Genomic DNA, 27,730 nt, shown 5'->3' on the forward strand with positions numbered 1-27,730 from the left:
CTGGGACCTGTGGTGCCACCTCTGAGATACAGTACACCCGGGTCGCCCCATCTCAGGCTGCAGTATTACAAAATGGTGCGCAATCCAATGGCCAAAAAAACATGAGCGCAGTAACCTATACACAGAGTGACAGGTATCAAAAGATGATCTATTTCCACACAGGTAAAGTTAAAATGCTAACCGTTTTAAAGATAAAGTACTCTTTGGGTATGTTGTTGACTTGTTATGCTCTCCATATCCAACTGTGTAAATGTTCTATAGGAAGGGAAGCATGTCCACACGTAGTGCTATCCAAGTAAATCGAACATTCTCTTTTCATTTCACATTCTTATCACTAAACTGATATACATTCAAATCTGAAGGCTGATAGGGGTTTCACAACAATTTATTGAGCTCAGAACAACTCCCTTTCACACCCTCCATGATTCAGAAATATGTTTTGATGGAACATTAAGGCATAGGTTCATATTAACTCCACAAACGATGCACAATATATTTCACAACGCGGCCATTCCTTATGTTTCTTACTGCTGTAAATAGCAAAATATTAATCCCATTATTTCGATTGGTGGATATATTATATGATGCGTTTATGTCCAGTCAGGGATGAGATGTGTTTGAAGCACCAGCTATGCTTTATTTCTTGTGTTAGTGTAGTCATGGTAACACTGTCCGTTTCCTGTGGTAGTAGCACTGTCAATTTGAACTGCACTTCCTTCACTTTCAGACCCAATCTACCACATCCTTTGACATCAGTACCAGCGAAGACAGTACCAGTGGTCTGTCATAGCCTGGACTGGGTCAAGACATGGTCTCCTCGTTCTACCTCTGACCCTGTGCCAAGTTCATACAGATACCATGGATGGGAGTAAGGAATGGTGGAACAGCTGCTGTGGCCCTGGTGTCTGTACAGTTCAACTGGCTTTGGTGTGCCTTGATGGCTGATGGTGCCTGTCCCTTTGGTTTAACAGTAATGCAATTGGTGGAAATTAAGGCTCTTCTACCCTCCAGTGCACTTAGTCTGAAAAGCAAAGAGGAGAAAGGGCTTGACTAAAATGGCTGTTCAAAATATGAAGGATGAGAGTGAACAGAGGAAGTAAAGATGGAGTGAGGGGAAGGAAAATATGTTTAAAAATAACAAAAATAAAACGTGAACATGAGCAGACTACAAATTTCACAAGAACATGTCTGTCTGTCTGTCTGTCTGTCTGTCTGTCTGTCTGTCTGTCTGTCTGTCTGCGAAGGAGATAAAAGACGTGTGAGACCTTGTGGTTATCCACACACTGCATGTAAAGGTTGGCGATGCCAGAGCAGGCGAGGGTCTGTCCTATGTTTTCCCTGAAGCACTTCAGGATCTGACTCTGCTGGTCACCACACACTGGCTTGATGTCAACACACCTGGGAATAGAGGGAGAAAGAGGAGAGGGATGGACAGAGACTCAGAGAGAGACAACAGACATCCTACCATACCATATTCTGCCCAGTGAAGACAGCTCACAGAACGCTTGTTTTTGTCAAACAGAATGTGTTTTCAATAACCTACCTGGTTAAATAGTAAAGGTGATAAAAACCTTATTAGCATACAGCCAAGTGTAACGACGATACTCACTTGAAGGTGTTGCAAACGTCGTGTTTGTCCTTCTTGAAGTTCTCTGTGGTGACTTTGAAGAACTGTCAACTCTGTTAAAGAGGGGAACACATGGCACATCAGCAATAGAACAGCTGTTGGACTGTTAAGGGTTGCAGGTTCAATGGGTGTAGGCAGGACTACAGATTCAACCACTGGAGGAACAACTACAGGATCAGCAGGTGGAGGCACAACTACAGCTTCCAGAGGCTGTGTGTGTGTGTGTGTGTGTGTGTGTGTGTGTGTGCGTGTGTATATACACTACAGTTCAAAAGTTTGGGGTCACTTAGAAATGTCCTTGTTTTTGAAAGAAAAGCACATTTTATGTCCATTAAAATAACATGAAATTGATCAGAAATACAGTGTAGACATTGTTAATGTTGTAATTGACTAGTGTAGCTGGAAACAGCAGATTTTTTTATGGAATATCTACAAAGGCGTACAGAGGCCCATTATCAGCAACCATCACTTCTGTGTTCCAATGGCATGTTGTGTTAGCTAATCCAAGATTATAATTTTAAAAGGCTAATTGATCATTAGAAAATCCTTTTGTAATTATTTTAGCACAGCTGAAAACTGTTGTTCTGATTAAAGAAGCAAAAAACTGGCCTTCTTTAGACTAGTTGAGTATCTGGAGCATCAGCATTTGTGGGTTCGATTACAGGCTGAAAATGCCAGAAACAAATTACTTTCTTCTGAAACTCGTCAGTCTATTCTTGTTCCGAGAAATGAAGGCTATTCCATGCGACAAATTGCCAAGAAACTGAAGATCTCGTACAACGCTGTGTACTACTCCCGTCACAGAACAGCGCAAACTGGCTCTAACCAGAAAATAAAGAGGAGTGGGAGGCCCCGGTGCACAACTGAGCAAGAGGACAAGTACATTAGTGTCTAGTTTGAAAAACAGACACCTCACAAGTCCTCAAATGGCAGCTTCATTAAATAGTACCCGCAAAACACCACTCTCAATGTCAACAGTGAAGAGGCGATTCTGGGATGCTGGCCTTCTAGGCAGAGTTGCAAAGAAAAAGCCATATCTCAGACTGGACAATTAAAAGAAAAGATTAAGATGGGCAAAAGAACAGACACTGAACAGAGGAAGAAGATTGGAAAAAGTGTTATGGACAGACTTATCTAAGTTTGAGGTGTTCGGATCACAAAGATGAACATTCGTGAGATGCAGAAAAATTAAAAGATGCTGAAGGAGTGCTTGACACCATCTGTCAAGCATGGTGGAGGCAATGTGATGGTCTGGGGGTGCTTTGGTGGTGGTAAAGTGGGAGATTTGTACAGGGTAAAAGGGGTCTTGAAGAAGGAAGGCTATCACTCCATTTTTCAATGCCATGCCATACCCTGTGGACAGTGCTTAATTGGATCCAATTTCCTCCTATAACAGGACAATGACCCAAAGCACAGTTCCAAATTATGCAAGAACTATTTAGGGAAGAAGCAGTCAGCTGGTATTCTGTCTATAATGGAGTGGCCAGCACAGTCACCGGATCTCGACCCTATTGAGCTGTTGTGGGAGCAGCTTGACCGTATGGTATGTAAGAAGTGCCCATCAAACCAATCCAATTTGTGGAAGGTGCTTCAGGAAGCATGGGGTGAAATCTCTTCAGATTACCTCAACAAATTGACAACTAGCATGCCAAATGTCTGCAAGCCTGTAATTGCTGCAAATGGAGGATTCTTTGACGAAGCAAAGTTTGAAGGACACAATTAAAAATCATTATTTATAACCTTGTCAACGTCTTGACTATATTTCCTATTCATTTTACAACTCATTTCATGTATGTGATCATGGAACAAAGACATTTCTAAGTGACCCCAACATTTTGAACGGTACTGTACATATGTTTGTTACTGCTCGACTAAAACAGTCTCAGTTGAACAACAGCCTAACGACCAAACAATGGACCAGTCGACTAATTTGGCTCATCCCTACTCTCATTACATTGTCATACATTTTGTCTCCAGCCTATAGGCTACAGAAAAGCTCACAAACTCTTTCTACCATATACTTTATCTGCTACATGATTTATGGTAGATCATTTTTGAGGGAACGCTGGTGGAGCGCGGAAGCAATGAGTCTCTCCAACAGCAACCTGGAGAGGCGCGCCGAGGATGGACAAGCAAAATATTTTGCGCCCCTTCCTTTGACAAAGTGGGCACTACTTATCACAGGGCGGCATCAGCGCACAGCTAAAAAACCCATATGCCACTGGTTGAGAGAAAATGTAATTGTTTTTGGGAAGAATTGTATGAGGATTTGTGTTGTTGGAGGCGCGTCTTTGTCGGTTTAGCACAGGAAATACAGACCTCTTCAACCTGCCGCCATAGGCGGATGCATAATCCTACCTAATGAGCGGGCCGGACTTGGTTATGGCTACTGGAATTGACTCTAAGGAAAGTGGGCTCTGACACCGAAAACTTTTTTCCAGTCAAAGGTTCCTCTGTGGATTTTATTTATACACTGGGGAGCCAGGCCCACCAACTTGGGAACCAGGCCCTGCCAGTCAGAATGAGTTTTTCCCCACAAAATACCTTTATTACAGACAGAAATCCTCCTCAGTTTCATCAGCTGTCCGGGTGGCTGGTCTCAGACGATCCCGCAGGTGAAGAAGCTGGATGTGGAGGTCCTGGGCTGGTGTGGTTACACTTAGTCTGCGGTTATGAGGCCGGTTGGATGTCCTGCCAATTAATCTAAAACGACGTTGGAGGCGGTTGTGTGACAAAACTGCACATTTTAAAAGTGGCTTTTTATTGTCCCCAGCACAAGGTGCACCTGTGTAATGATCATGCTGTTTAATCATGTTCTTGATATATCACACCTGTCAGGTGGATGGATTATCTTGGCTAAGGAGAAATGCTCACTAACAGGGATGTAAACAAATTTGTGTGCAACATTTTAGAGAAATAAGCTTTTTGTGCATATAGTACATTTCTGTGATCTTTTATTTCAGCTCATGAAACATGGGACCAATACTTTACATGTTGTGTTTATATTTTTGTTCAGTTTATTTAGCCCCTACTCTTGCAATTAGGGCCCCCCTCCTAGATTTGACTCCAAATCCAATATGGCTGCCACATTACAATTCAATTGTGGTTTAATCACCTGTATATGTACACATTTTAAATGAGACGCTTTTCAGATGTGTACTGCCCTTATGACCAGTACTCAAGACTATTTCTGGGTACTTCACTATGTTAGGAATCCAATATGCCTACCATATACACTCAAAAAACTTTGTCTGGAACAGGTGATTTTTACGCGATACGAGCTTCAGCACTCGGCGATCCCTTTCTGTGAGCTTGTGTAACATACCACTTCGCTGCTGAGCCGTTGTTGCTCCTAGATGTTTCCACTTCACTATAACAGCACTTACATTTGACCAGGGCAGAAATTTGACGAACTGACTTGGAAAGGTGGCATCTTATGACAGTGCACATTTTGAGTGTTCCTTATTTGTTAAGTAAATAAAACGGAACACAGAAAAATAATTTACACTTACCCTAATGCCCTCTTCATACGAGACGTGGGTGCTCTTGTTGCCCCCCCCAATGCTTGCTGTACAGAGTTCCTAAAATGATAGTTTATGAAGATTCTTGAGCCATAACATTGGTCTTTGGACCGGGATCACACGGCCCAGTCACAGCTCACATTCAAACACAACCGCAAGTACCTGGGGGTGTATTCATTACGCCGATTATGTTGCAAAACGTTTCATATGTTTTGTAACAGAAACCATTTAATCCTAACACTCTTCAACGTGGACGTAAAAGCTGTTGGGTTCTTAAACGGAAGTTGTAGTTCATTTTAATTGTATGGTTTACAAGAGTTGCCATTCCAATCGGAATAATCTGCTAAGTGTTCTGCACAAACTCCACATCTATCAATTATTCCATGCTCTAACGTGGAGTGAAGTCAGCAGTGTTCCTTCCACCTTCTTCCAGCCGCTTATTTTTTTGGAAGAGACACGACTGAACTACGACAGTTTAAAAACGGAACTCAACATTGTTTGGAGTAAAGGGTTTGTTGCAAAACGTTTAGAACAGAATCGGTGTAATGAATACACCCCTGCCCTTCCCTCTGAGTATTGAATTTAGGCAATTTCCTTTGGCTGAGAAAAGGTGTCTTGAACAAGACCGCTCTCCATTGTTGTTCATTTTCACTGAAACTATTACGTAAGTACAATATTTTCCATTTTTCCATTTAATTGTAAGTGGGTCATTGTATGAAAATATACATACAGAAATATTATGCAATACAATGCAAATGTATAGGGTAGAACATTTTATTTCAGTAGGTTGAGAATTAATGGTGCATTGTTTCTGGAGTGTAGTAAAAGGCATTTGCATGTTTTTTTTTTTTTTTCAAGACAGTTACTGGACCTGCCAATTACTATTTTGAAAGGACAAATATCCTCATGAGGAAATATTCCTACAATAAAATCTGAGCAAGTATCATATTCAGAATACATGAAAATAATACTTGTAACTTGTGTTTCACTAACATCAGTTTTTATAACATTGATGAGGTGGTGAACTCACTTTTTGTCATTAAGTATTTCAAGCCTTCCCTGTAGCTCAGTTGGTAGAGCATGGTGTTTGCAACACCAGGGTTGTGGGTTCAATTCCCACGGGGGGCCAGCACAGAAAAAAAAAAATGTATGAAATGTATGCATTCACTACTGTAAGTTGCTCTGGATAAGAGTGTCTGCTAAATGACTAAAATGTAAATGTAAAATGATGCTGAACAGAGTACAGTAATATGTTTTGTCCATATACCAGTATAATCATTTTTCTGGTGTTCAATTACATACTCTTCACTCACAGCTCAGCAAAACTCATATTTAGCAAAACACCTAAATAAATACAGCTCACCAAACAAACAAAACAGTAGGGTATCTCCATACAATCAGTTTTGCAAAAATCTTGCCTTGACTTATTCAGTGAACAAGGTCGTTTTTGTCAAGGTTATGTCCTTAAAATGGGTTAAGTGAGAAACCTAGGGGGAAGGCATTTTTTCTAAGGTAATTGTTCAAGCAATGAAAACAATAGGAAAAAACATATTTTTTTAATGATGATTCTATTAAAGACCAACCTGCTCCTACTGCAACTGCAGTAGAGAGCGAGGGGGGAAACAGGCTCCAGTGTGCAATCACACCCACAACAAATGTATACACACACACACAACAGTGCAGCCAAAGGCACTCTCTTGTGACGTTGTGTAACGGCTGTCTTCGTCGTCAGATGAAACAGAGAAGTCATCGTCTGAAAAGGTGAACCAATACGCAGCGGAGGATGTGTTCATCATTAGTCTTTTAATGAAAAAAAGAGAACACTACAAAAATAAACAAAAGACGAGCGCAAACAGTTCTGTTAGGAAAACACACGAACAAAATACAATTACCCACAAAACCCAAAGGGAAAACATGCTCCTTATGTCTGACTCCCAATCAAAAACAACGAACTTCAGCTGTGCCTGATTGGGAGCCACTGTCACGTCCTGACCAGCAGATGGAGCTGGTGTAGTAGTTTGGGGGTCAGGACGTGGCAGTCTTGTGTGTGTCTTGTGACTCCTGATCAGGAACAGCTGGGAATCGTTGTTCCTGATTGGGAGTCATATATGTAGGAGTTGTTTGTCACTGGGGTTTGTGGGTGGTTGTTTTGCACTGCGTTTTTTAGCCTGCAAACTGTTGTTGCTGTCACGTTTATTGTTTCCTGTGGATGCTTTACTCCTTTTGTTGGGTAATTAAAAAATGAGTATTCACATACCTGCTGCGCCTTGGTTCATTTCAGAAGACAGCCGTTACAGCCACACACGGCCCAAAACACAGAAATACAAAAACCTAGAAAAAGAACATAGAACGCCCACCCAATGTAACACCCTGGCCTAACCAAAATAAAGAACAAAAAACCTCTCTCTATGGCCAGGGCGTTACACGTTGGCTCTATCTCAATTTGTCTTTCTGTGATTTCCTGCATCCTCTCACTTCTACTCCTTCTCAACCATATTGGAGGAGATGGTTTCAGGTCCCCCCTCCCGTGGACCCTCTTCTCCAATTCGTTTTGAGAAGGAGGCAAAGAGAGAGGATGCAAGGAATTGACGAAAGTGCTGCGTATCACTCTGCCTTCTTTACTGCATATTACTACGTCTTTTTCTTCTTCAGCTTTTCACTTCCTCTTAACGCCGTGCAGATGCTAGTCCAGACCTCCGTGTAGATCAGGGTGCCCAGGAAGACGACTCCAGTGCCCACCCAGTGCCAGGCGGTGAAGGGATTCTTGAAGAAGAGGATGGAGATGATGAGGCTGATGAACTTCCTCAGAGTGACCACCAGGGTTACGGTGAGAGAGGCACACTCTGTGGTCAGGATGAAGACACCGCGGATACACACGTATCTGAGGAGGGTGAAGGACTGGTAGAGGATGATGGTATATGTTTAATCAAAACTGGTCTAAAATGTGTGTGTGTACGTGAGTGAGAGAGAGAGAGTGTTTGCATCGCAATTTGTAAGGTGAATGTGCATAGTTTTCTAGTAGACAGAGACGTCAGTGACAGTGTGTTTGTTAGCAGCGTTGTAAAGAAAACTCTGGATTGGTCTAATTTGTTTCCAATGGGATGAATTCCCCTCCAAGCATGCCAATTTGTGTTCAGTGACTACACATAGTGTTTACTGTGAAAGTAAGATTTTAAAGGAGCTGAAAGAAAAACAGCACAACTATGGACAACTTCCAATCCTTACCGTGGCGGCAGGCAGGTAGTCGCTGGTTCGAATACCCGAGCCGACAAGGTGAAAAATCGGTACTAACTACACAATACAGTATTCACTGTGAAAGTATTGTAAAGGATACTGTGTGATGACGTTCAGCAGTAGGTACAGCCACAACACCGGCACAGCCTGGCCAATCACAGGAACCTCTACAGGAGCTGGAATACAAATGTAATTTAGGCTACAGCCCAACTCTGGACAATATGAATTCAACATAACATTCATAACATCAGTGAGAAAAGACTAGCCTGGTCCCAGATCTGTTTGTGCTGTCTTGCTAACTCCTATGGTTATTGCCAAGACAGCACAAACAGATCTGGAACCAGGTTATCAAAGACACCAACAGACATAACTTTAAATTATTGAGGTTAGTGAAGCAATTTCCAATTAATCCTTCAACTGGGATTTCTGAAAAACCTGGAAACTTTGAGTAGAGTTGCAATGAGGAGGATACTTTGACATGTTTTCATACAAAACTTTCCTACAAGACTGTATTTGACTCACTGCTTTGACTGAAGAGGACACAGTGGTTATAGATGTCTGAGGACAGAAGCAGGAATCCAGGCAGAGGCAAGCAGTGCTGAGAGAGCAATGACAAACATATTACAACTGCAGAGAAGATACATATATAGAGTAAAGTATACATATAAACACCCTATTATCAATGCACAGTGCACACAACACTGAAAATGCAGACACTTGGTTTGCACCAAATATAGATCAACAATTGTAGGGTGGAGCATTACCTTTGGTGAGAAAAGCAAAGCTTAATATCCCCATTGTCAGGGGATAAATTACAATTACTTTTGTGAGTTACTTTGCCTTTCAAGTATACAACATCTGACAGGTTTGGAATGCATACAGGAGTTTTGGGGTGGGCGCGTACATTATAGAAGAGAGCCTCCTTGGAGTGTTTGCCATACTGCTTGTATAGGGTCTCCTGGAAAATGCCCATTCTCGCAGACATGAGCAGTGCAAAGGTCAACATGGCGATACCTAGAAGAAGAACAACAACAAACACAGAAAATCAGTTGTATCATGATTGACAAACGGATACTTTAACCATACAGGGAGAGGGAGAGAGTTGTCGGTTGTCAGTCTGTACAGTAGGGGCCATTTGTTTGCTTGCCGACTGCAGTCATTTTGCCCATTTCTACATGTAGAATCAGTTTGCAAATGACTGCCAGCACTCTGTTCAGAGGTGCTAAGTACTCTCGGCTGGCAGACACTCTACAATCCTACCGGTGTGTCTGTGCCTTAAGCTTGTATTAATGATTGCATTAATCATTGTCAGGTTAAAATGGGAATGGGGTAGATTATGCACTAAGGACTTGCAAGTCCCGTAATTTCCTATAAATACGTATGCAGGGTTTGTGTGATCGTCAGAGTTGTGTGCTCTTATTTCAAGCCATTGTCCACCCTTTGTCAACAACAGTAACAATCAGTGTCCAGTTCTCAGATAAAGATAGTCCCAACTAGTCGAGGCAAGGCAAAGATCTTATTAACAAAAATGCAAGTCATTCAGGAACAAAGAAATCTGGCTGAGAAGACTCCATGTCTCACTCTTATATGCACACCGAACAGCCAAAGTCCATGTAAGACTTACCTATCAGCCAGTGCAGGAAGGCATATACACCTTGATCATCTGAGCCCTTAGTACCTACATTCTGAAAAGTGGATAACAGAGGTCACTAAATAGCAGAAAATGTAACAGCCCAAAAACCTACTGAAGATTTCCCTGTACAATATGAACAAATATGTACTGACTACTGTATACGTGTGGCAGATTGTAATAACTGTAACACGTGTAACAACTCAGCTACTAGACATTGCGGCTGCAGCCCACGGTGCACATTATATGGAAACAAAGTGTGTGGTTGAACAGAGTCATGTTAATATTATGAAGAGCTCACCACTTGTTTGGCGGACATGATGGTGCATATGAAGATGCCCAGAGACACCATCGCTACGGAGAGATATTTACTCATTGAATACCTGCAGGGAAAAGATGCTGTACATAGTTTCAGAACCTCCTTATAACCAGAACAGGCCAGACATCTTAGGCATTTCAACAGCAGCCATCATGGTCATGCAAAATAGTGACAAAGGAAGCAATACATTCCTCTGATGCTATAGCTCATGCGGCAGAAAGGCAAAAGTAGCCTATTCATTTGGCTAACTAATTAGTAACATCTCTAGAGTAACAGTAACGTGATAACATGGTAAGGGTTTGTAAGACTGCCAAGTAAAGAGAAATTATGCAGGGGATACCTTTTTTTCAGAATTATTATACCCAGGATCATATTAGCTATTAACGATCCCTGTGAAGATATAAGCAAGGCATTTGTCAATCAAGAAGGGATATTATTGGATGTTGGTAATAAGTGGTACTAAAAGCATCAGATGTTGAGAGTTAAGAGCCATCAGAACATTTATAAACAGTAGACTTACAGATCTGAAGATCATGTGCAGAGGCATAGCGATGTTGAAGTTGAGAGCATAGTTGTTGATCACACTGACTGTGAAGAACATGGTCACCATGATTACATAGTTGCTATTAAGAAGAAATAAACACAAAAGGTTGAAATGAAAACTGTGCTCCTCATCCCTGACAGGACAGGGAGACAGACGGACGGACAGACAAGCAGACAGACAGCTCAATAATTCCATCATTGTAGCTACATTCTCATACATTAGGCCAGATGTTCCCAAACTTTTTCAGCACTGGGGAATACCCTGTGCCCCCCGCGCACGCGCCTCGTCTATTTCTACAGGCACAAGCACTGTTCATGACACAAACTGTTCACACCCCTCTTTTGCAGGTTTAAGCTTACTTCCTGCAATTCTACACATTTTGTCATGGGCGCAAAGACAATTGTGCCGTTTTAAAGCAAATTTTCTTGCAATTCTACACATTTTTCCATGTCTAATGTGTATTCATGTGATATTTGAGTGACAAAAAAATGACAACAATATCTATGGGCTAAAAAAACGCAATAAAAAAACATTAGCTGACATGGGCTAGTTGATCTGGACATTTCTGACAAGTTATAAATAGCTCTCCAACAATGGTGGTCAGTGCCGTTTATTATGAGGAGGCCGATTTTCTTTTCTCATGAGCATGCCGTTATTTCTATGACAGCATATTGGATGACTGTCATTCATATTCCATTCACCCAGTTCAATGTAACATCAATAGGTTTAGGCTACTACATGATACTCACATTTTCCCTGTACCCATCATGAGTTTGCTACAACCTAGTGTAACCGATGTGAAATGGCTAGCTAGTTAGCGGGGTGCGCGCTAATAGCGTTTCAATTGGTGACGTCACTCGCTCTGAGACCTTGAAGTAGTTGCTCCCCTTGCTCTGCAAGGGCCGCGGCTTTTGTGGAGCGGTGGGTAACGATGTTTCGAGGGTGGCTGTTGTCTGTGTGCAGAGGGTCCCTGGTTCGAGCCCAGGTATGGGCGAGGAGAGGGACGGAAACAAAACTGTTACATTGATGCTGTTGACCCGGATCACTGGTTGCTGCGGAAAAGGAGGAGGTCAAAAGTTGGGTGAGTGTAACCGATGTGAAATGACTACCTAGTTAGCGGGGTTTGCGCTTATAGCGTTTCAATTGGTGACGTCACTCGCTCTGAGACCTTGACTGTAGTTGTTCCCCTTGCTCTGCAAGGGCCGCGGCTTTTGTGGAGCGATGGGTAACGATGCTCGTGGGAGGCAGTTGTTGATGTGTGCAGAGGGTCCCTGGTTCGGGGCAAGGAGAGGGACGGAAGCTATACTGTTACACTAGCCTATGAATGAAAGTTTACGAAGTAGGTGCACACAGGTCAAGAGAAAAGTTCTCCAAGGTATGCAAAGACTAACATGACAAGAGGAATTGGTGATGTACTACCCAATTTCGAAATTGCACCTTGTCCATTTTACTATTACAACTTTCAAGAATAAATTTAATGCTGGACTGAGTTCCTTTAAAAAGGAGGGGAACCGCCGATCCCAGGTAGCCTGGCGGGTAGGAGTGTGGGGCCAGTAACCGAAAGGTTGCTGGATCGAATCCCAGAGCTGACAGGGTAAAAATCCGTCATTCTGCCCCTGAGCAAGGCAGTCAAGCCACTATTCCCCAGGCGCCGAAGACGTGGATGTTGATCAAGGCAGTCCCCCCACACCTCTCTGATTCAGAGGGGTTGGGTTAAATGCAGATGACACATTTCAGTTGAAAGCATTCAGTTGTAGAACTGACTAGGTATCCCCCTTTCCCTTTCACCCCCCACAGTTTGGGAACCACTGCATTAGGCTACCTACCTCATAGGGATGGCTGGTTTCTTTCTTCCAAAGTTCGTCTCGAAGATGAACCCCTCCAATGCAATGAAGGCAAATTGAGCGAAGGTCACAATGTTGCCACATCCTGGGAACTCTCTGGGAGTAGGAAAAATATATTAAAGTGTACATGAATATCATTAATTATCAGGAAATATCCTAGCCTAAATAATAGATTATTGGATATTAAGCATTGCAGCATCTTAGCTAGGCTTATATAAACTTGTTCTTTAAAGAATGCATAAATATTCTAAAGATGCAGCTAACCTCATTCAACTAAGCTAGTAGCCTAGTTGTCAATAGTTGTTGTTGAGGAGTTCAGAGTTGATCACTGACCTTACAAGCGTTTCCAGAAACACAACATTGCTGCAGCACCCAACGAAAACAAGAAGTACTGCAAAAATGGTATTCATGTTTGCAGTTATTGGGGGAAAATAACCTACGAGTACTCCTAATGCGGACATTGTGTAAACACTGAGGTTTTCTGCTCTAATAATATTTATTAAAAAAACGAATCGAGTATTTTCTTGAATACGTCACCGGTTGCACTCTTCCGGATTGCCTACGCATGGATGTTGTAGTAGCTATATTTTTCAAGCAGAGAACCACATTTCCCATAAAGATGGCGATGCAACGCTAAAATAAATCAGTTGTATTGAGTCCAGGCAGAATTTTGTTGGGGGTTAAGGATACATAGTAACAAAATACATATTCACAACAGAGAGGAAGAGGCGAAGCGAGAGGGTTCACTCTCGCCATAATCTGTCCAAAATAAACCTAATGTGTTTATATGGGTTTATCTTGGAACTAAGCTTAAGCTTGTCGCCTGCCTTCCCATCTTTGGGACAACGACTCCAATTGTTAGGGCGGAGACATGGGCATCTCGTCATTATATACAGATCTCTGTTCACAAATAGCAACACACACATCCCCCCCATATCTTGACTTTTTATCACGACTAAAGCTCTACGCAGCACCGCGCAGAACTGTTTCCCGTGAACGTGTCATTTGAGCGTGCGTGACCGCATGAATCACGAAGAAGACGTGGCGCCAGCTTTTCTTCTGCTTCAACAAGCTACCGCTGTCTAACGATTATTGAATGAGCACAAGTGATTTTCCAATCGCTACACTTCCGACAAAATGATTTCTCTAACGGATTCCCAGAGTAAGACCGTTTCATTTATAAATGACATGTTTAAAGCGTTGTTGTATCTTCTCTTTGTGAGCAGTCCTTCTAGCTAGCCAGGTTGAATGAATGGGACCAGTTGGGCCCATCGCCCTGTTTTATGAACGACCTATTATGAACTTATTACACTGCTAGTCAAATCATGGGCGATAGCTAGTTACCTACCTACTCCTGCTCATAAAGTAACGAATGTGCAGACAAGAGAGAGTATATGGATGGATGCTTTAGGTGTCAATCAATGTCAATGGAAACAATGTGGCTAGTTAGACTTGAATGTATAACATGTAAATAACATGATTAAGTCTACCTCTGATAAGCTTCCCAGTAAAGCATTAAAAACAATCAAGCAACCCAGAAAAGTGCTAAAAATAGCCCATATTAACATATGTAGCCTAAGAAACAAGGTCCATGAAGTCAACAACTTGCTTGTAACAGATGACATCCATATTCTGACTATCTCTGAAACTCACTTAGGTAATACCTTTGCTACAGTGGTAGCAATACATGGTTATAACATCTACAGAAAAGAGAGAAATGCCAACCAACGGAGGCGGTGTTGCTGTCTATATTCAGAACCACATTCCTGTAAAGCTTAGAGACCATCTAATGTTAAATAATGTTGAAGTAATATGGCTACAGGTTCATCTGCATCACCTAAAGCCCATTCTTGTGGGAAGCTGCTATAGACCACCAAGTACTAACAGTCAGTATCTGGATAATATGTGTGAAATGCTTGATAATGTATGTGATATCAACAGAGAAGTATATTTTCTGTCGATTAAAATATTGACTGGCTATCATCAAGCTGCCCACTCAGGAAAAAACGTTGAACTCTGCCTGCAAGTCAAACTACCGGGGTAGTTACAAACAGCACAGGAATTAAATCATCAACATGTATTGATCACATTTTTACTAACGCTACAGATATTTGCTTTAAAGCAGTAGTATCCAAATCCATAGGGTGTAGTCATCACAATATAATAGCCATATCTAGGAAAATCAAAGTTACAAAGGCTGGGCCTAATATAGTGTGCATACATAAGAGGTCATACAAGAAGTTTTGTAGTGATTCATATGTTGATGATGTAAAGAATATTTGCTGGTCTGTGGTGTGTAATGAGGAGCAACCAGACACTGCACTTAACACATTTATGAAATGACTTTTTCCAGTTACTAATAAGCACCCATTAAGAAAATGACTGTAAAAACTGTTAAATCCACATTGGATTGATGAGGAATTGAAAAATTGTATAGTGGAGATGGATGAGGCAAAAGGTATGGCAATTAAGTCTGGCAGCCCAACTGATTGGCAAATGTACTGCAAATTAAGAAATCATGTGACTAAACTAAATAAAAATAAACTACACTACACTGAAACGAAGATCAATTATATAAAAAATGATAGCAAAAGCTTTGGGGCACCTTAAATAAAAATTTTGGGAAAAAAGCCAACTCGGCTCCTTCATTCATTAAATCAGATGGCTCATTCATCACAAAGCCCACTGATATTACAAACTACTTTAATGACTTTATCATTGGTAAGATAATAAAACTTAGGGATGACATGCCAGCAACAAACACTGACACTACACATCCAAGTATATCGGAACCAAATTATGAAAGACAAGAATTGTACTTTTGAATTCCGTAAAGTCAGTGTGGAAGAGGTGAAAAAATGATTGTTGTCTATCAACAATGCCAAGCCACCGGGGTCTGACAATCTAGATGGAAAATTACTGAGGATAATAGCAATCATATTGTCGCTCCTATTTGCCACATCTTCAATTTAATCCTAGGAGAGAGCGTGTGCCCTCAGGCCTGGAGGGAAGCTAAAGTCATTCCGCTACCCAAGAATAGTAAAGCCCCCTTTACTGGCTCAAATAGCCGACCAATCAGCCTGTTACCAGCATTTAGTAAACTTCTGGAAGAAATTGTTTGACCAGATACAATGCTATTTTACTGTAAACAAATTGACAACAACATTTCAGCATGCTTATAGGGAAGGACACTCAAAAAGCACGGCACTTACACAAATTACTGATGATTGGCTGAGAGAAATTGATGATAAATAGATTGTGGGGGCTGTCTTGTTAGACTTCAGTGCAGCTTTTGACATTATTGATCATAGCCTGCTGCTGGAAAAACGTATGTGTTATGGCTTTAATGTGGATAAAGAGTTACTTGTCTAACAGAACACAAGAGGGTGTTCTTTAATGGAAGCCTATCAAATATAATCCAGTTAGAATCAGGAATTCCCCAGGGTAGCTGTTTAGGCCCCTTGCTTTTTTCAATTTTTTACTAACAACATACCACTCAACCAAGAGCTGCAGTTAGTTTCAGAGTAGGTGGCAAGGAATAAGTTCACCCTAAATATCCTAAAACTAAAAGTATTCTATTTGGAACAAAACACTCACTAAACCCTAAACCTCAACTAAATCTTGTAATAAATAATGTGGAAATTGAGCAAGTTGAGATGACTAAACTGCTTGGAGTACTGTCATGGTCAACTGTCATGGTCAAAACATATTGATGCAGTAGTAGCTAAGATGGGGAGAAGTCTGTCTATAATAAAGCGATACTCTGCCTCTTAACAGCACTATCAACAGCAGGTCCTACAGGCCCTAGTTTTGTCGCACCTTGACTACTGTTCAGTCGTGTGGCAACAAACGTACAGTGTGTTGTGAAATCTGTGAATGTATTGTAATGTTTTAAAATTGTAGAAACTGCCTTAATGTTGCTGGACCCCAGGAAGAGTAGCTGCTGCTTTGGCAGCAGCTAATGGGGATCCATAATAAATACAAATGTATTGACTTCTAGTTTTGGCTCCACAGAAATCGGGATGGGGTTGACAGGCTTTGGCGTGTTCTTCCTCTTCTTTGGGATGATCCTGTTTTTTGACAAAGCCCTTCTTGCCATTGGAAATGTGAGTTATAGTCTACTACGTAATCACAATGTTTGCAATAGATGCCCTGCTACATGTATGTCCACCTCTTTTTTTTACGAGAATGATCCAAAATGTACCCCTTACCGGCTGTTTACATTTTACTCATTTAGCAGACGCCCTTCTCCAGAGCGATTTACAGTAGTGACTGCATACTTTTTCATAATTTTTATTCCCCTCATACTGGTCCCCCGTGGGAATCGAACCCACAACCCTGGCGTTGCAAGCACCATGCTTTACGGGACTGGCGTGTACACTATACAAGCAGCCAAACCCTAACGACGCTGGGCCAATTGTGCGCCGCTCTATGGGACCAATCACGTCGGGTTGTGATAGACTGGAATCGAACCAGGGTCTGTAGTGGCGCCTCTAGCACTGAGATGCAGTGCTGTCCACTCAAATCAAATTTTATTTGTCACATGTGCCAAATACAACAGGTGTAGACCTTACAGTGAAATGCTTACTTACAAGCCCTTAACCAACAATGCAGTTTTAAGAAAATAATATTTTTTTGTAAGACATAAGAATAACAAATAATTAAAGAGCAGCAGTAAATAACAATAGCGGGGCTATATACATGGGGTACCGGTGTCAAGGTAATATGTACATGTAGGTAGAGTTATTAAAGTGACTTATGCATAGTTAATAACAGAGAGTTGCAGCAGCGTAGAAGAGAGGGGTGTGTAATGCAAATAGTCTTGGTAGCCATTTGATTAGATGTTCAGGAGTCTTAAGGCTTGGGGGTAGAAGCTCTTTAGAAGCCTCTTGGACCTAGACTTGGTGCTCCGGTACCACTTGCCATGTAGTAGCAGAGAGAACAGTCTATGACTAGTGTGCCTGGAGTCTTTGACAATTCCAACTCCTACTCGGGATCCCCAGTATGGGTTGGAAGCTATGGTGAGCTTCGATTGGTCACGTGAGTTGTGATATCGTGGAGGATTTTTATTTTATTTTATTTCACCTTTATTTAACCAGGTAGGCCAGTTGAGAACAAGTTCTCATTTACAACTGCGACCTTGCCAAGATAAAGCAAAGCAATGCAAAAAAATCAAACAACACAGAGTTACACATAAACAAACGTACAGTCAATAACACAATAGAAAATAAATATAAAAATCTATGTACAGCGTGTGCAAATGTAGGGAGGTAGGCAATAAATAGGCCATAGAGACGAAATAATTACAATTTAGCATTAACACTGGAGTGATAGATGTGCAAGTAGACATACCCCCTTGCTCTTTTGCACCCCAGTAAGTAATAATATGGGGATGAGGTAGTTGGATGGGCTATTTACAGATTGACTCTGTACAGGTACAGTGATCAGTAAGCTGCTCTGACAGTTGATGCTTAAAGTTAGAGAGGGAGATATAAGACTCCACCTTCAGCGATTTTTTTGCAATTCGTTCCAGTCATTGGCAGCAGAGAACTGGAAGGAAAGGCGGCCAAAGGAAGTGTTGGCTTTGGGGATGACCAGTGAAATATACCTGCTGGAGCACGTGGTGCGGGTGGTGTTGCTATGGTGACCAGTGAGCTGAGATAAGGCGGGGCTTTACCTAGCAATGACTTATAGATGACCTGGAGCCAGTGAGTTTGGCGATGAATATGTAGTGTGGGTCGGCCAACGAGAGCACACAGGTCGCAGTGGTGGGTATGGGGCTTTGGTGACAAAACGGATGGCACTGTGATAGACTACATCCAATTTGCTGAGTAGAGGGTTGGGGGATATTTTGTAAATGACATCGCCGAAGTCAAGGATAGGTAGGATAGTCAGTTTTACAAGGGTATGTTTGGCAGCATGAGTGAAGGAGGCTTTGTTGCGAAATAGGAAGCCGATTCTAGATTTCATTTTGGATTGGAGATGCTTAATGTAAGTCTGGAAGGAGAGTTTACAGTCTAACCAGACACCTAGGTATTTGTAGTTGTCCACATGTTCTCGGTCAGAACCGTCCAGAGTAGTGATGCTAGTCGGGCGGGAGGGTGCGGGCAGCAATCTGTTGAAGAGCATGCACTTAGTTTTACTAACAATTAAAATCAGTTGGAGGCCACGGAAGAAGTGTTGTATGGCGTTGAAGCTTGTTTGGAGGTTTGTTAGCACAGTTTCCAAAGAAGGGCCAGATGTATACAGAATGGTGTCGTCTGCGTAGAGGTGGATCAGAGAATCACCAGCAGCAAGAGCGACATCCTTGATATATACAGAGAAAAGAGGAGGCCCGAGAATTGAACCCTGTGGCAGCCCCATAGAGACTAATAGAACTTTGCATGCTATCTCTGCAGTAGATTGCAACTCCGCCCCTTTGGCAGTTCTATCTTGTCGGAAAATGTTATAGTTAGGGATGGAAATTTCAGGATTTTTGGTGGCCTTCCTAAGCTAGGATTCAGACATGGCTAGGACATCCGGGTTGGCGGCGTGTGCTAAAGCAGTGAATAAAGCAAACTTAGGGAGGAGGCTTCTAATGTTAACTTCTCTAGGGCCAGTGGGACGATTTCGTCCCACCTACGTAACAGCCAGTGGAATCCTGTGGCGCGTTATTCAAATAACTTAGAAATGCTATTACTTCAATTTCTCAAACATATGACTATTTTACACCATTTTAAAGACAAGACTCTCGTTAATCTAATCACACTGTCCGATTTCAAAAAGGCTTTACAACGAAAGCAAAACATTAGATTATGTCAGCAGAGTACCCAGCCAGAAATAATCAGACACCCATTTTTCAAGCTAGCATATAATGTCACATAAACCCAAACCACAGCTAAATGCAGCACTAACCTTTGATGATCTTCATCAGATGACAATCTTAGGACATTATGTTATACAATACATGCATGTTTTGTTCAATCAAGTTCATATTTATTTCAAAAACCAGCTTTTTACATTAGCATGTGACGTTCAGAACTAGCATACCCCCCGCAAACTTCTGGTGAATTTACTAAATTACTCACGATAAACGTTCACAAAAAACATAACAATTATTTTAAGAATTATAGATACAGAACTCCTCTATGCACTCGCTATGTCCGATTTTAAAATAGCTTTTCGGTGAAAGCACATTTTGCAATATTCTCAGTAGATAGCCCGGCATCACAGGGCTAGCTATTTAGACACCCACCAAGTTTAGCACTCACCAAAATCAGATTTACTATAAGAAAAATGTTATTACCTTTGCTGTCTTCGTCAGAATGCACTCCCAGGACTTCTACTTCAATAACAAATGTTGGTTTGGTTCAAAATAATCCATAGTTATGTTCAAATATCCTCTGTTTTGTTTGTGCGTTCAAGACACTATCCGAATGGTAAAGAAGGGTGACGCGCACAACGCATTTTTTTGACAAAAGAATTCTAAATATTCCATTACCGTACTTCGAAGCATGTCAACCGCTGTTTAAAATCAATCTTTATGCCATTTTTCTCATAAAAAAGCGATAATATTCCGACCGGGAATCTGTGTTTAGGTTCAAAGACAAAAGAAAAGAAAAACATGGAGTCGACTCGTGCACGCGCCTCAGCCCATTGTCCTCTGATAGACCACTTAACCAAGGCGCTAAAGTTTTTCAGCCAGCGGCTGGAATTACATCATTCAGCTTTTTCCCGGGTTCTGAGAGCCTATGGGAGCCGTAGGAAGTGTCACGTTACAGCAAAGATCCTAAATGTTCAATAAACAGAGCCAAGAAGCCCAGGGCATGGTCAGAGAGGGTACTTCCTGTTTGGAATCTTCTCAGGTTTTTGCCTGCCATATGAGTTCTGTTATACTCACAGACACCATTCAAACAGTTTTAGAAACTTTAGGGTGTTTTCTATCCAAAGCCAATAATTATATGCATATTCTAGTTTCTGGGCAGTAGTAATAACCAGATTAAATCGGGTACGTTTTTTATCCGGCCGTGTAAATACTGCACCCTATCCCTAACAGGTTAACATGCATGAAACCAAGGCTTTTACGGTTACGGAAGTCAACAAATGAGAGCGCCTGGGGAATGGGAGTGATGCTGGGGGCTGCAGGGCCTGGGTTAGCCTCTACATCACCAGAGGAACAGAGGAGGAGTAGGATAAGGGTACGGCTAAAGGCTATAAGAACTGGTTTTCTAGTGCGTTCGGGACAGAGCGTAAAAGGAGCAGATTTCTGGGCGCGGAAGAATAGATTCAAGGCATAATGTACAGACAAGGGTATGGTAGGATGTGAGTACAGTGGAGGTAAACCTAGGCATTGAGTGACGATGAGAGGTTTTGTCTCTAGAGGCACCATTTAAGCTAGGTGAGGTAACCGCATGTGTGGGGGGTGGAACAAAATGGCTAGCTAAGGCATATTGAGCAGGGCTGGAGGCTCTACAGTGAAGTAAGACAAAAATCACTAACCAAAACAGCAATAGACAAGGCATATTGACATTAGGGAGAGCAGTCCGATATGCTCTGGGTTGATATCACGCTGTGCAGACTGGCAGGAATTGGCCAGGCTGAGGCTGGCTGATGTCTGAGTTAACCACTACTAGCGGTCATCACTGTTAACTGACTACTAGCTAGTAGCTAGTTAGCTGGCTAGCTGCTGAAGTGGGTTCCGGTTCAAAAGTATGAAAAATAGTAGATCCATACCACATTGGGTGAGGCGGGTTGCAGGAGAGTATGTTCAGTCCGTAGTTGGAAATAAAAAATATAAAAAATGTACGAATTATATACAAAGAAAACGATATATACACGGGACAAGACAAACAAAACAGACGCCGACTGCTACGCCATCTTGGAACACGGTAAATACGATGAATAATGTTCGTCTTTCATTTCTATTCAAGGGGCTTTATTGGCATGGGAAACATATGTTTACATTGCCAAAGCTTTCCCCAACTTTAGTCCTGCCCTGTTCAGTTCCCTCGCCCATGTTCGTATCCCTCAACAGTTCCGACAGAGAACAATGAGACAGATATTTCACTGGAAGACCAGTGGCCGGCAGTGGGAGAAGATGGAACGAGAGGGATTTTAGCTGAAATTCTGCACACTTTCTCATTAATGAAACATTTGATCTCAACGCAGTTTTCTGTTCCCAAAACTAAAATCTGTTTTGAACAGAGTGGACAAAATTTTTGTGGACTTTACCCTTTGTCAAAGATTTTAAAATTGCGTTTTTTAGGAGTGCAAAGGCGAATGGAGTTATTGCACACGCACACTTCACAGAGTAGGTGTTCCATCGCGGAAATATGCAAATGTGCGCTAGAACGCGCCAATAGAATCTCGCTAGCTTGTGCTTGGCTCTGCCCACCTCCTTGCTTGTTCTGCCCACTATGACTCATTTGTTCCCATTGGAAACTACAGGCTGTGGTCTATCCTAGTTCTAAAAATCTTTGGTTCAGATGTTTCAATGGTGGTGCCACTTCCTTAAACGCAGAGTTATTGTGGAAGAAAACAAAAAACGTTTTAGCTAGAGTTGTGGACAGGGCCCTAAACGAACCTTTTTATCTACCAGCCACTGTAGCAGGTAGATTAGATATTTTACTAGGGCTGAGGCGATACCAGTATCGCAGTACTCGTTAGTATCGTGGCAAAGAAACAAAACACGAAACGGATTTAACATCTTGTTGGAAACAAACATTATGTTGTCATCCCAAATAACATGTATTTATTTTCCAAGTTATAACACACAGTATTGTATGTCCTGCAAGAGATTGCTCTGCTTTGTGTTTTTTCATTTTTGCCATGGAAAGAATATTGCCATGGTATCGTCACAGCCCTATTTACACACAGAAGAAAAATACTGATGTGCATGCATAGTAATGTTTGTAAAACAAGAAATGTATTACTTGTAAGAAATTTGGAATGTTGCGCAATGTCATTTCAATATTTTGTCACCGATTAGACATTTTCAGCTGCCCCTTTAAGGTTACTGTGGTAACGGGGCCATTCCAGTCATCACGTGCAGTCCCTGTGAAAATCTGAGGGACGGGGCAAGTTCAAACGGATCACTTTTGTCAAGTAATTGACCATCGTTGGTCACCACCTTTCAAAGTGTGTTGCATTATGGTTATAAAAATTGTCCGGCTTGCGACTATATGTCGACTCCATGAACTTGTCAAAAATAATGAGATAAAAGGTCATGCAGTTTTTGAAGTCGCTGCAGTTGCTTCTCACCAACGGCACCATGCAGCAGCCATCACCTGCATTGTGTGGGGCACAATTTGCCAACCAGTCATTACGGTGTTTTTGTTTGACTCACGTGAGTGTGGCAAAATACATGACTAAAACAGGAACCAACTTTGTCATATCTTAAAGCTACAGGTGATACAAATAAAGTGATATTTGAGACCTTTCTAGTCTAACCAATGAATTATACACACGTTATGTTTCCAGTGTGTGATATGGGGGTATAGAAAAGTTTATTTTTACATTTTATATAGACAGACATTGATAAACAATAGCAGCTACGTTGACACTGCCATGTTGATCTGAGTTTAGCTGTTGGAAAAACACTGCATTGTCCGACTTTCGGCGGTGGCAGATGCACCTCCTTGACTTTCGACTACAGTGGGTTGCTTTCGCCATTACCGCTCAAATGAGCCCACACTCTTTTCCCGCCACTTTGATTACAAAGGGATTTTCATAGCCGGTTAGGAGAGCATTTTCCCTAACCTCAGTCTCCTGACCTGCTACGTTAATTCTCCAAATCTGCAACGTAAATTCTCCTAATCTGCAATGGAAAAAGTGGCGTGAAAAGAGCGTTTCCTGAGAATCTGACTTGTAGCCGAGGACGTTTCTTCTTCACTAGCACTAGACTCAAACATAAAAAAAAACTAGTATGTAAGGAAAATGTAAATAGCCAAGAAACAAGAGGACAGTCTCACTTTAGTAAGCTTTTGAGTAAATTAGACCAATTTTATGCCTGTGCGCATTTCTTCTAAAAACAAATCTTTCAGCACTTCACTCACAGTGCACACGGCCCCTCAGCCAGGCAGTGTTGCTGTGCGAGGTGAGATATAACGTTAGGATTCATAGATCTTTGTGTAATTACCAGATAATAAAACAAAATGGCAAAAATACTTTGAAAACAGCTACTGCAGCATTTCCTTTGCTACAGTATAAATCACAACTCGCATGTGCTCATATTTGACTTTTGAATATTCTTATGAAATGCTCACACTATAGATCCCTTAGTGTGACCACCTGCCAATGTGGCTGGGGAATTAGATATTCTACCTGCCAATGAGAAAATCTGTTCATTTTAGGCCCTGGTTTGTGGAGGGCTTTGATGATTCTCTGTTGTATTGCACTGCCTACTAATCTACAGTACTAGTACTATGTGTCTCTGATCAGACCACTGTGTTAGGACTTGTCTAGCTGGTATGTGTCCTCCAGTCGTTTACATAGCTAAATTAAGTGAAATGACATACTGTACTGCACTAGCCTTGCATCCAAAATGCTTTCACTACTACGTTTCAATGTTGAAGTGAAACGGCAGGGAAGTGTAGCTAAATCAATTTGGATGCCGCCAGGCTAGTAGTGCAGTATACTGTCATGGGATTCTAAAAATCCTCTAACCTTTTATTTCTCACCCCTGTGTTTGTGTGTCAGATATTGTTTGTAGCAGGCCTATCCTTTGTCATCGGCTTGGAGCGTACCTTCAAATTCTTCTTCCAGAGACACAAATTTAAAGCCACAAGTTTCTTCCTGGGGGGTGTGCTGGTGGTTCTGATTGGCTGGCCTATCATCGGAGTGGTGCTGGAGATCTATGGCTTCTTCCTCTTATTCAGGTCAGTTGGTCTGAAATGGACAGTTAGCCAAATATTTGAACAAACTTATTTTGGCCATGTTTTTTTTCTTGATTCCCTGCTTCCTCTCTCTCTCTCTCTCTCTCTCTCTCTCTCTCTCTCTCTCTCTCTCTCTCTCTCTCTCTCTCTCTCTCTCTCTCTCTCTCTCTCTCTCTCTCTCTCTCTCTCTCTCTCTCTCTCTCTCTCTCTCTCTCTCTCTCTCTCTCTCTCTCTCTCTCTCTCTCTCTCTCTCTCTCTCTCCTCCTTTCTCAAAACCTCAGAGAAGCAAGGAGAACATTGGAGCAGAAGGAACCTCAGATCTTCTCCAATGCTCTCTTTGCTTCCCTCTAACATTTTGCGAAGTAGGTGAGGGAACAGGATTTGAAAAATCAAGAAATACTTTTGAGATTCACCCCAAATGTCACTCTCTTCACTTTTCCAGGGGCTTCTTCCCAGTGGCTGTAGGCTTCATCAGGAGGGTGCCTGTCCTCGGGTCCATACTCAACCTCCCAGGGATTAGTGGAGTAAGTATCAAGTTTCAAGTTTATTTGCCACGTGTAATGTGATAAAGTTCATAGAATTGCCAAAGTCGGCTGTTTACGGCTCTTTGCGCCTTGCACCATTGCCCTTTGTTTCTAGGGGCAAGTTTTCTAGACACAAATTAAGCCTAGTCCTGAAAAAAAAAAAAAACACTTTCAATTAAGATTATTAATTGAGCTTGCTTTTTAGTCCAGGACTAGGCTTAATCTGTGTCTGGCAAACCACCCTTAAATGACAGATTGTGGTTTACTGATAATACATTTTTATCTTTTTTCAGTTTGTGGACAAAGTCGGCGAGAGCAACAATATGGTATAACAGTGAACATCTTTGGATTGGAGGATATGAAATCGCTTTACTCTATTTATAATAGTTTATATTGGTGACTTTTCTCTACTGGTCAACTATTGGCCAAGACTACCCCCATGTTAAAGGTCAAAGCTGTGAATCAGAAACCTCTTTCTGTTCAAAGGAAAATAATGTTTCTTTGGGCAGGCGTATGAATACAACTGGTATCGTAAAGCTTCCTTTGACGGAAATGGTCTTATAACCTGGTTGCCATCGATGGACATTGTTACTAAGGGACTACTTTATTTCAAGGCCCAATGGGTGAATTGGGCCCTTTTTGTGTCACTGCCCGTTCCTGATCGACTGATTATGATGATTGACATATGACTGGACCAACCACTAGATTGGACATCGCTATGGAGGAGAAGTCTTGAATCTGTTACAGCAGTCTTTCTTCTGGAATGTTGTCTGTACAGTCAGAGAAGTGTTTTGATTACCTTGATGATGAAGAGTTTCTGGAATTTTTGTATGGCTGTTTAGAGTACAGTTGTGTTACACCTGGGTACTGTTCAGGAGGATGTAGCTTTACAGAACGTTCAGATAGAAATGTATTGTGTAGAACAGATGTGATTCTGTCAGATAGGGAATTATGTCAGCTCTATTTATTCTATTTCTATCTGCAATGTTCAGAATGTTTTGCATCACTAAATACTAAGCTGTTGAAGATGAATTGCCCTGTGCGCACAACGGGTCACAAATGGGTACATTCATTTAAGCTTGTCCAGGACACCGGGTGAGTTGAATTTACACATTTTAAACTATTCCTTCCTGAATTGAAAATTTCCACCCACCTGGGGCACTGGGCGAGCTAAAACGAATGCATCCAATGCTACAGATGTGTCTCTACAACCCAGATATTGATGGTCTCACAGCAGCTGGGCTTTGTCACTTTCTACTTAATGTATTAAGAGGTTTGTCAGAGAGATGTTTTACTCAATGTATCTTTTGTAAATACATACTTGAAATAGTGTGTTTTAAAAACAAATTTGCCTGACAATTTTTTAACACAAAATTCAGATTACTAATGTAGACTAAAAGAACAGGCAATGCTGATTTAAAAACTAGTAATGTACACGTAACTGTCAAAATCAAGGAAACACTTGAGTAAATTAGGAATACAAAGTATATTGAAAGCAGGTGCTTCCACACAGGTGTGGTTCCTAAGTTAATTAATCAATTAACAGCCCATCATGCTCTGTCATGTATTAAAAAAAGCTCAGTTGCCCATTATTTTGGCTACCATGACTAGCATAAAATATTTGTGACTTTGGAAGACGTGTTTAAAGTGTGTCAGTCCCCAGATCTCAACCCAATTCAACACTTATGGGAGATTCCGGGCCGGTGCCTGAGACAGTTTTCCCCACCATCAATAAAACACAAAATTATGGAATTTCTCATGGAAGAATAGTGTCGCATCCCTCCAATAGAGTTCCAGACACTTGTAGAATCTATGCTAGCCTCCGGGTTTCAGGGGAAATGGAAGAGCGAGGCAGTGACATGACTTCCAGTTTTGGATGTTAACAAACCAACACTCCTTCATTTACTGGATTGGTTGAACAGTGCAGAAGAGAACCTCCCCAAAATGTTTTTTTTAAATGTTTTATTCTTGTCAAGACCAGAATGTGGGGGATTTAGTCTCAGGCTTTTTTTTTTTTCACCTGGCTACGTTAAGCATTGAAGCGGTTCTGGCGACACGTGGTGGCTCAAACGCACTATTTCAAGACACTTGATGTTTCCTTTATTTTGGCAGTTACCTGTAATTTGAAATTGGACAGAGATTTGCAAATTGAACACAGACAACCTTTGAAAACAATCATCCACCTGCCTCAAAGCCAATGTAGAATAATAATAATAATAATGTATTCATTCTGAAAAAATACGAATAGAAAATAATTATGGGGGGGGGGGGGGGGGGGGAATCTGATAAAACATAGGCTACATTAATCAACCGCCCTTAGGTCCACACATTCTCAAACAGAAACGTGTCTCCCTCGTCAAACTAACGATGTCTTCGGGGGTCAAATAACAGGCATTCACACCAAGCGAGTAGGAAGTGTCACATTTTCTGGTCTCGTGCACCAGAGTACAGAGCGGTTAGAATACACCCCTGTGATCATTAGGAAGAACACACTGTAATCCAGTGAACATGGGTTATACATGCTGTGAAAGAGAGCGACCCGGCTCTACGTATTTGCTGACCTAGAGTTGACACACAGGGAACTTAATTTATACACATTGACGAAGTATATGGGGATGAAAGATTAGGAAGGTAG

The 27,730-nt window shown here is 41.6% G+C and overlaps 2 protein-coding genes and 1 long non-coding RNA gene across 8 annotated transcripts; 1 reads left to right on the forward strand and 2 right to left on the reverse strand.

Annotated features, from left to right (window-relative positions):
- Positions 1-369: 369 nt before the first annotated feature.
- LOC106573067 (uncharacterized) lies at positions 370-5,573 on the reverse strand. 4 transcript variants are annotated; one of them, XR_014380834.1, is made up of 5 exons: positions 5,140-5,529; positions 4,172-4,330; positions 1,610-1,680; positions 1,266-1,398; positions 370-1,021 (listed from the first exon to the last, which is right to left on the reverse strand). It is a non-coding gene; the product is annotated as an uncharacterized LOC106573067 (long non-coding RNA). The 4 variants fall into 4 exon arrangements; XR_014380833.1 differs by having other exon boundaries at positions 370-1,398; positions 5,140-5,573; XR_001321254.3 differs by lacking the exon at positions 4,172-4,330 and having other exon boundaries at positions 5,140-5,404.
- Positions 5,574-6,687: 1,114 nt separating this feature from the next.
- s35b4 (UDP-xylose and UDP-N-acetylglucosamine transporter) lies at positions 6,688-13,492 on the reverse strand. 3 transcript variants are annotated; one of them, XM_045696644.2, is made up of 10 exons: positions 12,984-13,086; positions 12,702-12,815; positions 10,852-10,954; positions 10,672-10,721; positions 10,314-10,395; positions 10,007-10,067; positions 9,287-9,396; positions 8,905-8,980; positions 8,483-8,558; positions 6,688-8,029 (listed from the first exon to the last, which is right to left on the reverse strand). In XM_045696644.2, exons 1-10 carry the CDS (start codon positions 12,986-12,988, stop codon positions 7,780-7,782), a joined length of 927 nt encoding a protein of 308 aa, XP_045552600.1. In that variant the 5' UTR covers positions 12,989-13,086; the 3' UTR covers positions 6,688-7,779.
- A 169-nt stretch (positions 13,493-13,661) lies between these two features.
- golt1bb (golgi transport 1Bb) lies at positions 13,662-26,442 on the forward strand. The gene is made up of 5 exons (XM_014147732.3): positions 13,662-13,881; positions 16,734-16,825; positions 24,396-24,574; positions 25,014-25,095; positions 25,389-26,442. Exons 1-5 carry the CDS (start codon positions 13,857-13,859, stop codon positions 25,425-25,427), a joined length of 417 nt encoding a protein of 138 aa, XP_014003207.1. The 5' UTR covers positions 13,662-13,856; the 3' UTR covers positions 25,428-26,442.
- Positions 26,443-27,730: the final 1,288 nt, after the last annotated feature.

This window comes from Salmo salar, chromosome 16 (genome assembly GCF_965601325.2).
Source record: "Salmo salar chromosome 16, fSalSal1, whole genome shotgun sequence".
NCBI lineage: Eukaryota > Metazoa > Chordata > Actinopteri > Salmoniformes > Salmonidae > Salmo > Salmo salar.

Coding starts and splice junctions, on each gene's coding strand:
- golt1bb (XM_014147732.3), top strand. CDS start 13,857: ATGATTTCTCTAACGGATTCCCAGA. Junction 16,826..24,395: donor CCCTTCTTGCCATTGGAAAT/GTGAGTTATAGT, acceptor TTTGTGTGTCAG/ATATTGTTTGTAGCAGGCCT. Junction 25,096..25,388: donor ACCTCCCAGGGATTAGTGGA/GTAAGTATCAAG, acceptor ATCTTTTTTCAG/TTTGTGGACAAAGTCGGCGA.
- s35b4 (XM_014147619.3), bottom strand. CDS start 13,180: ATGTCCGCATTAGGAGTACTCGTAGGTTATTTTCCCCCAATAACTGCA. Junction 8,981..9,286: donor AGGAGGCTCTCTTCTATAAT/GTACGCGCCCAC, acceptor TTGCTCTCTCAG/CACTGCTTGCCTCTGCCTGG. Junction 8,559..8,904: donor TGTCCTCTTCAGTCAAAGCA/GTGAGTCAAATA, acceptor TTTGTATTCCAG/CTCCTGTAGAGGTTCCTGTG.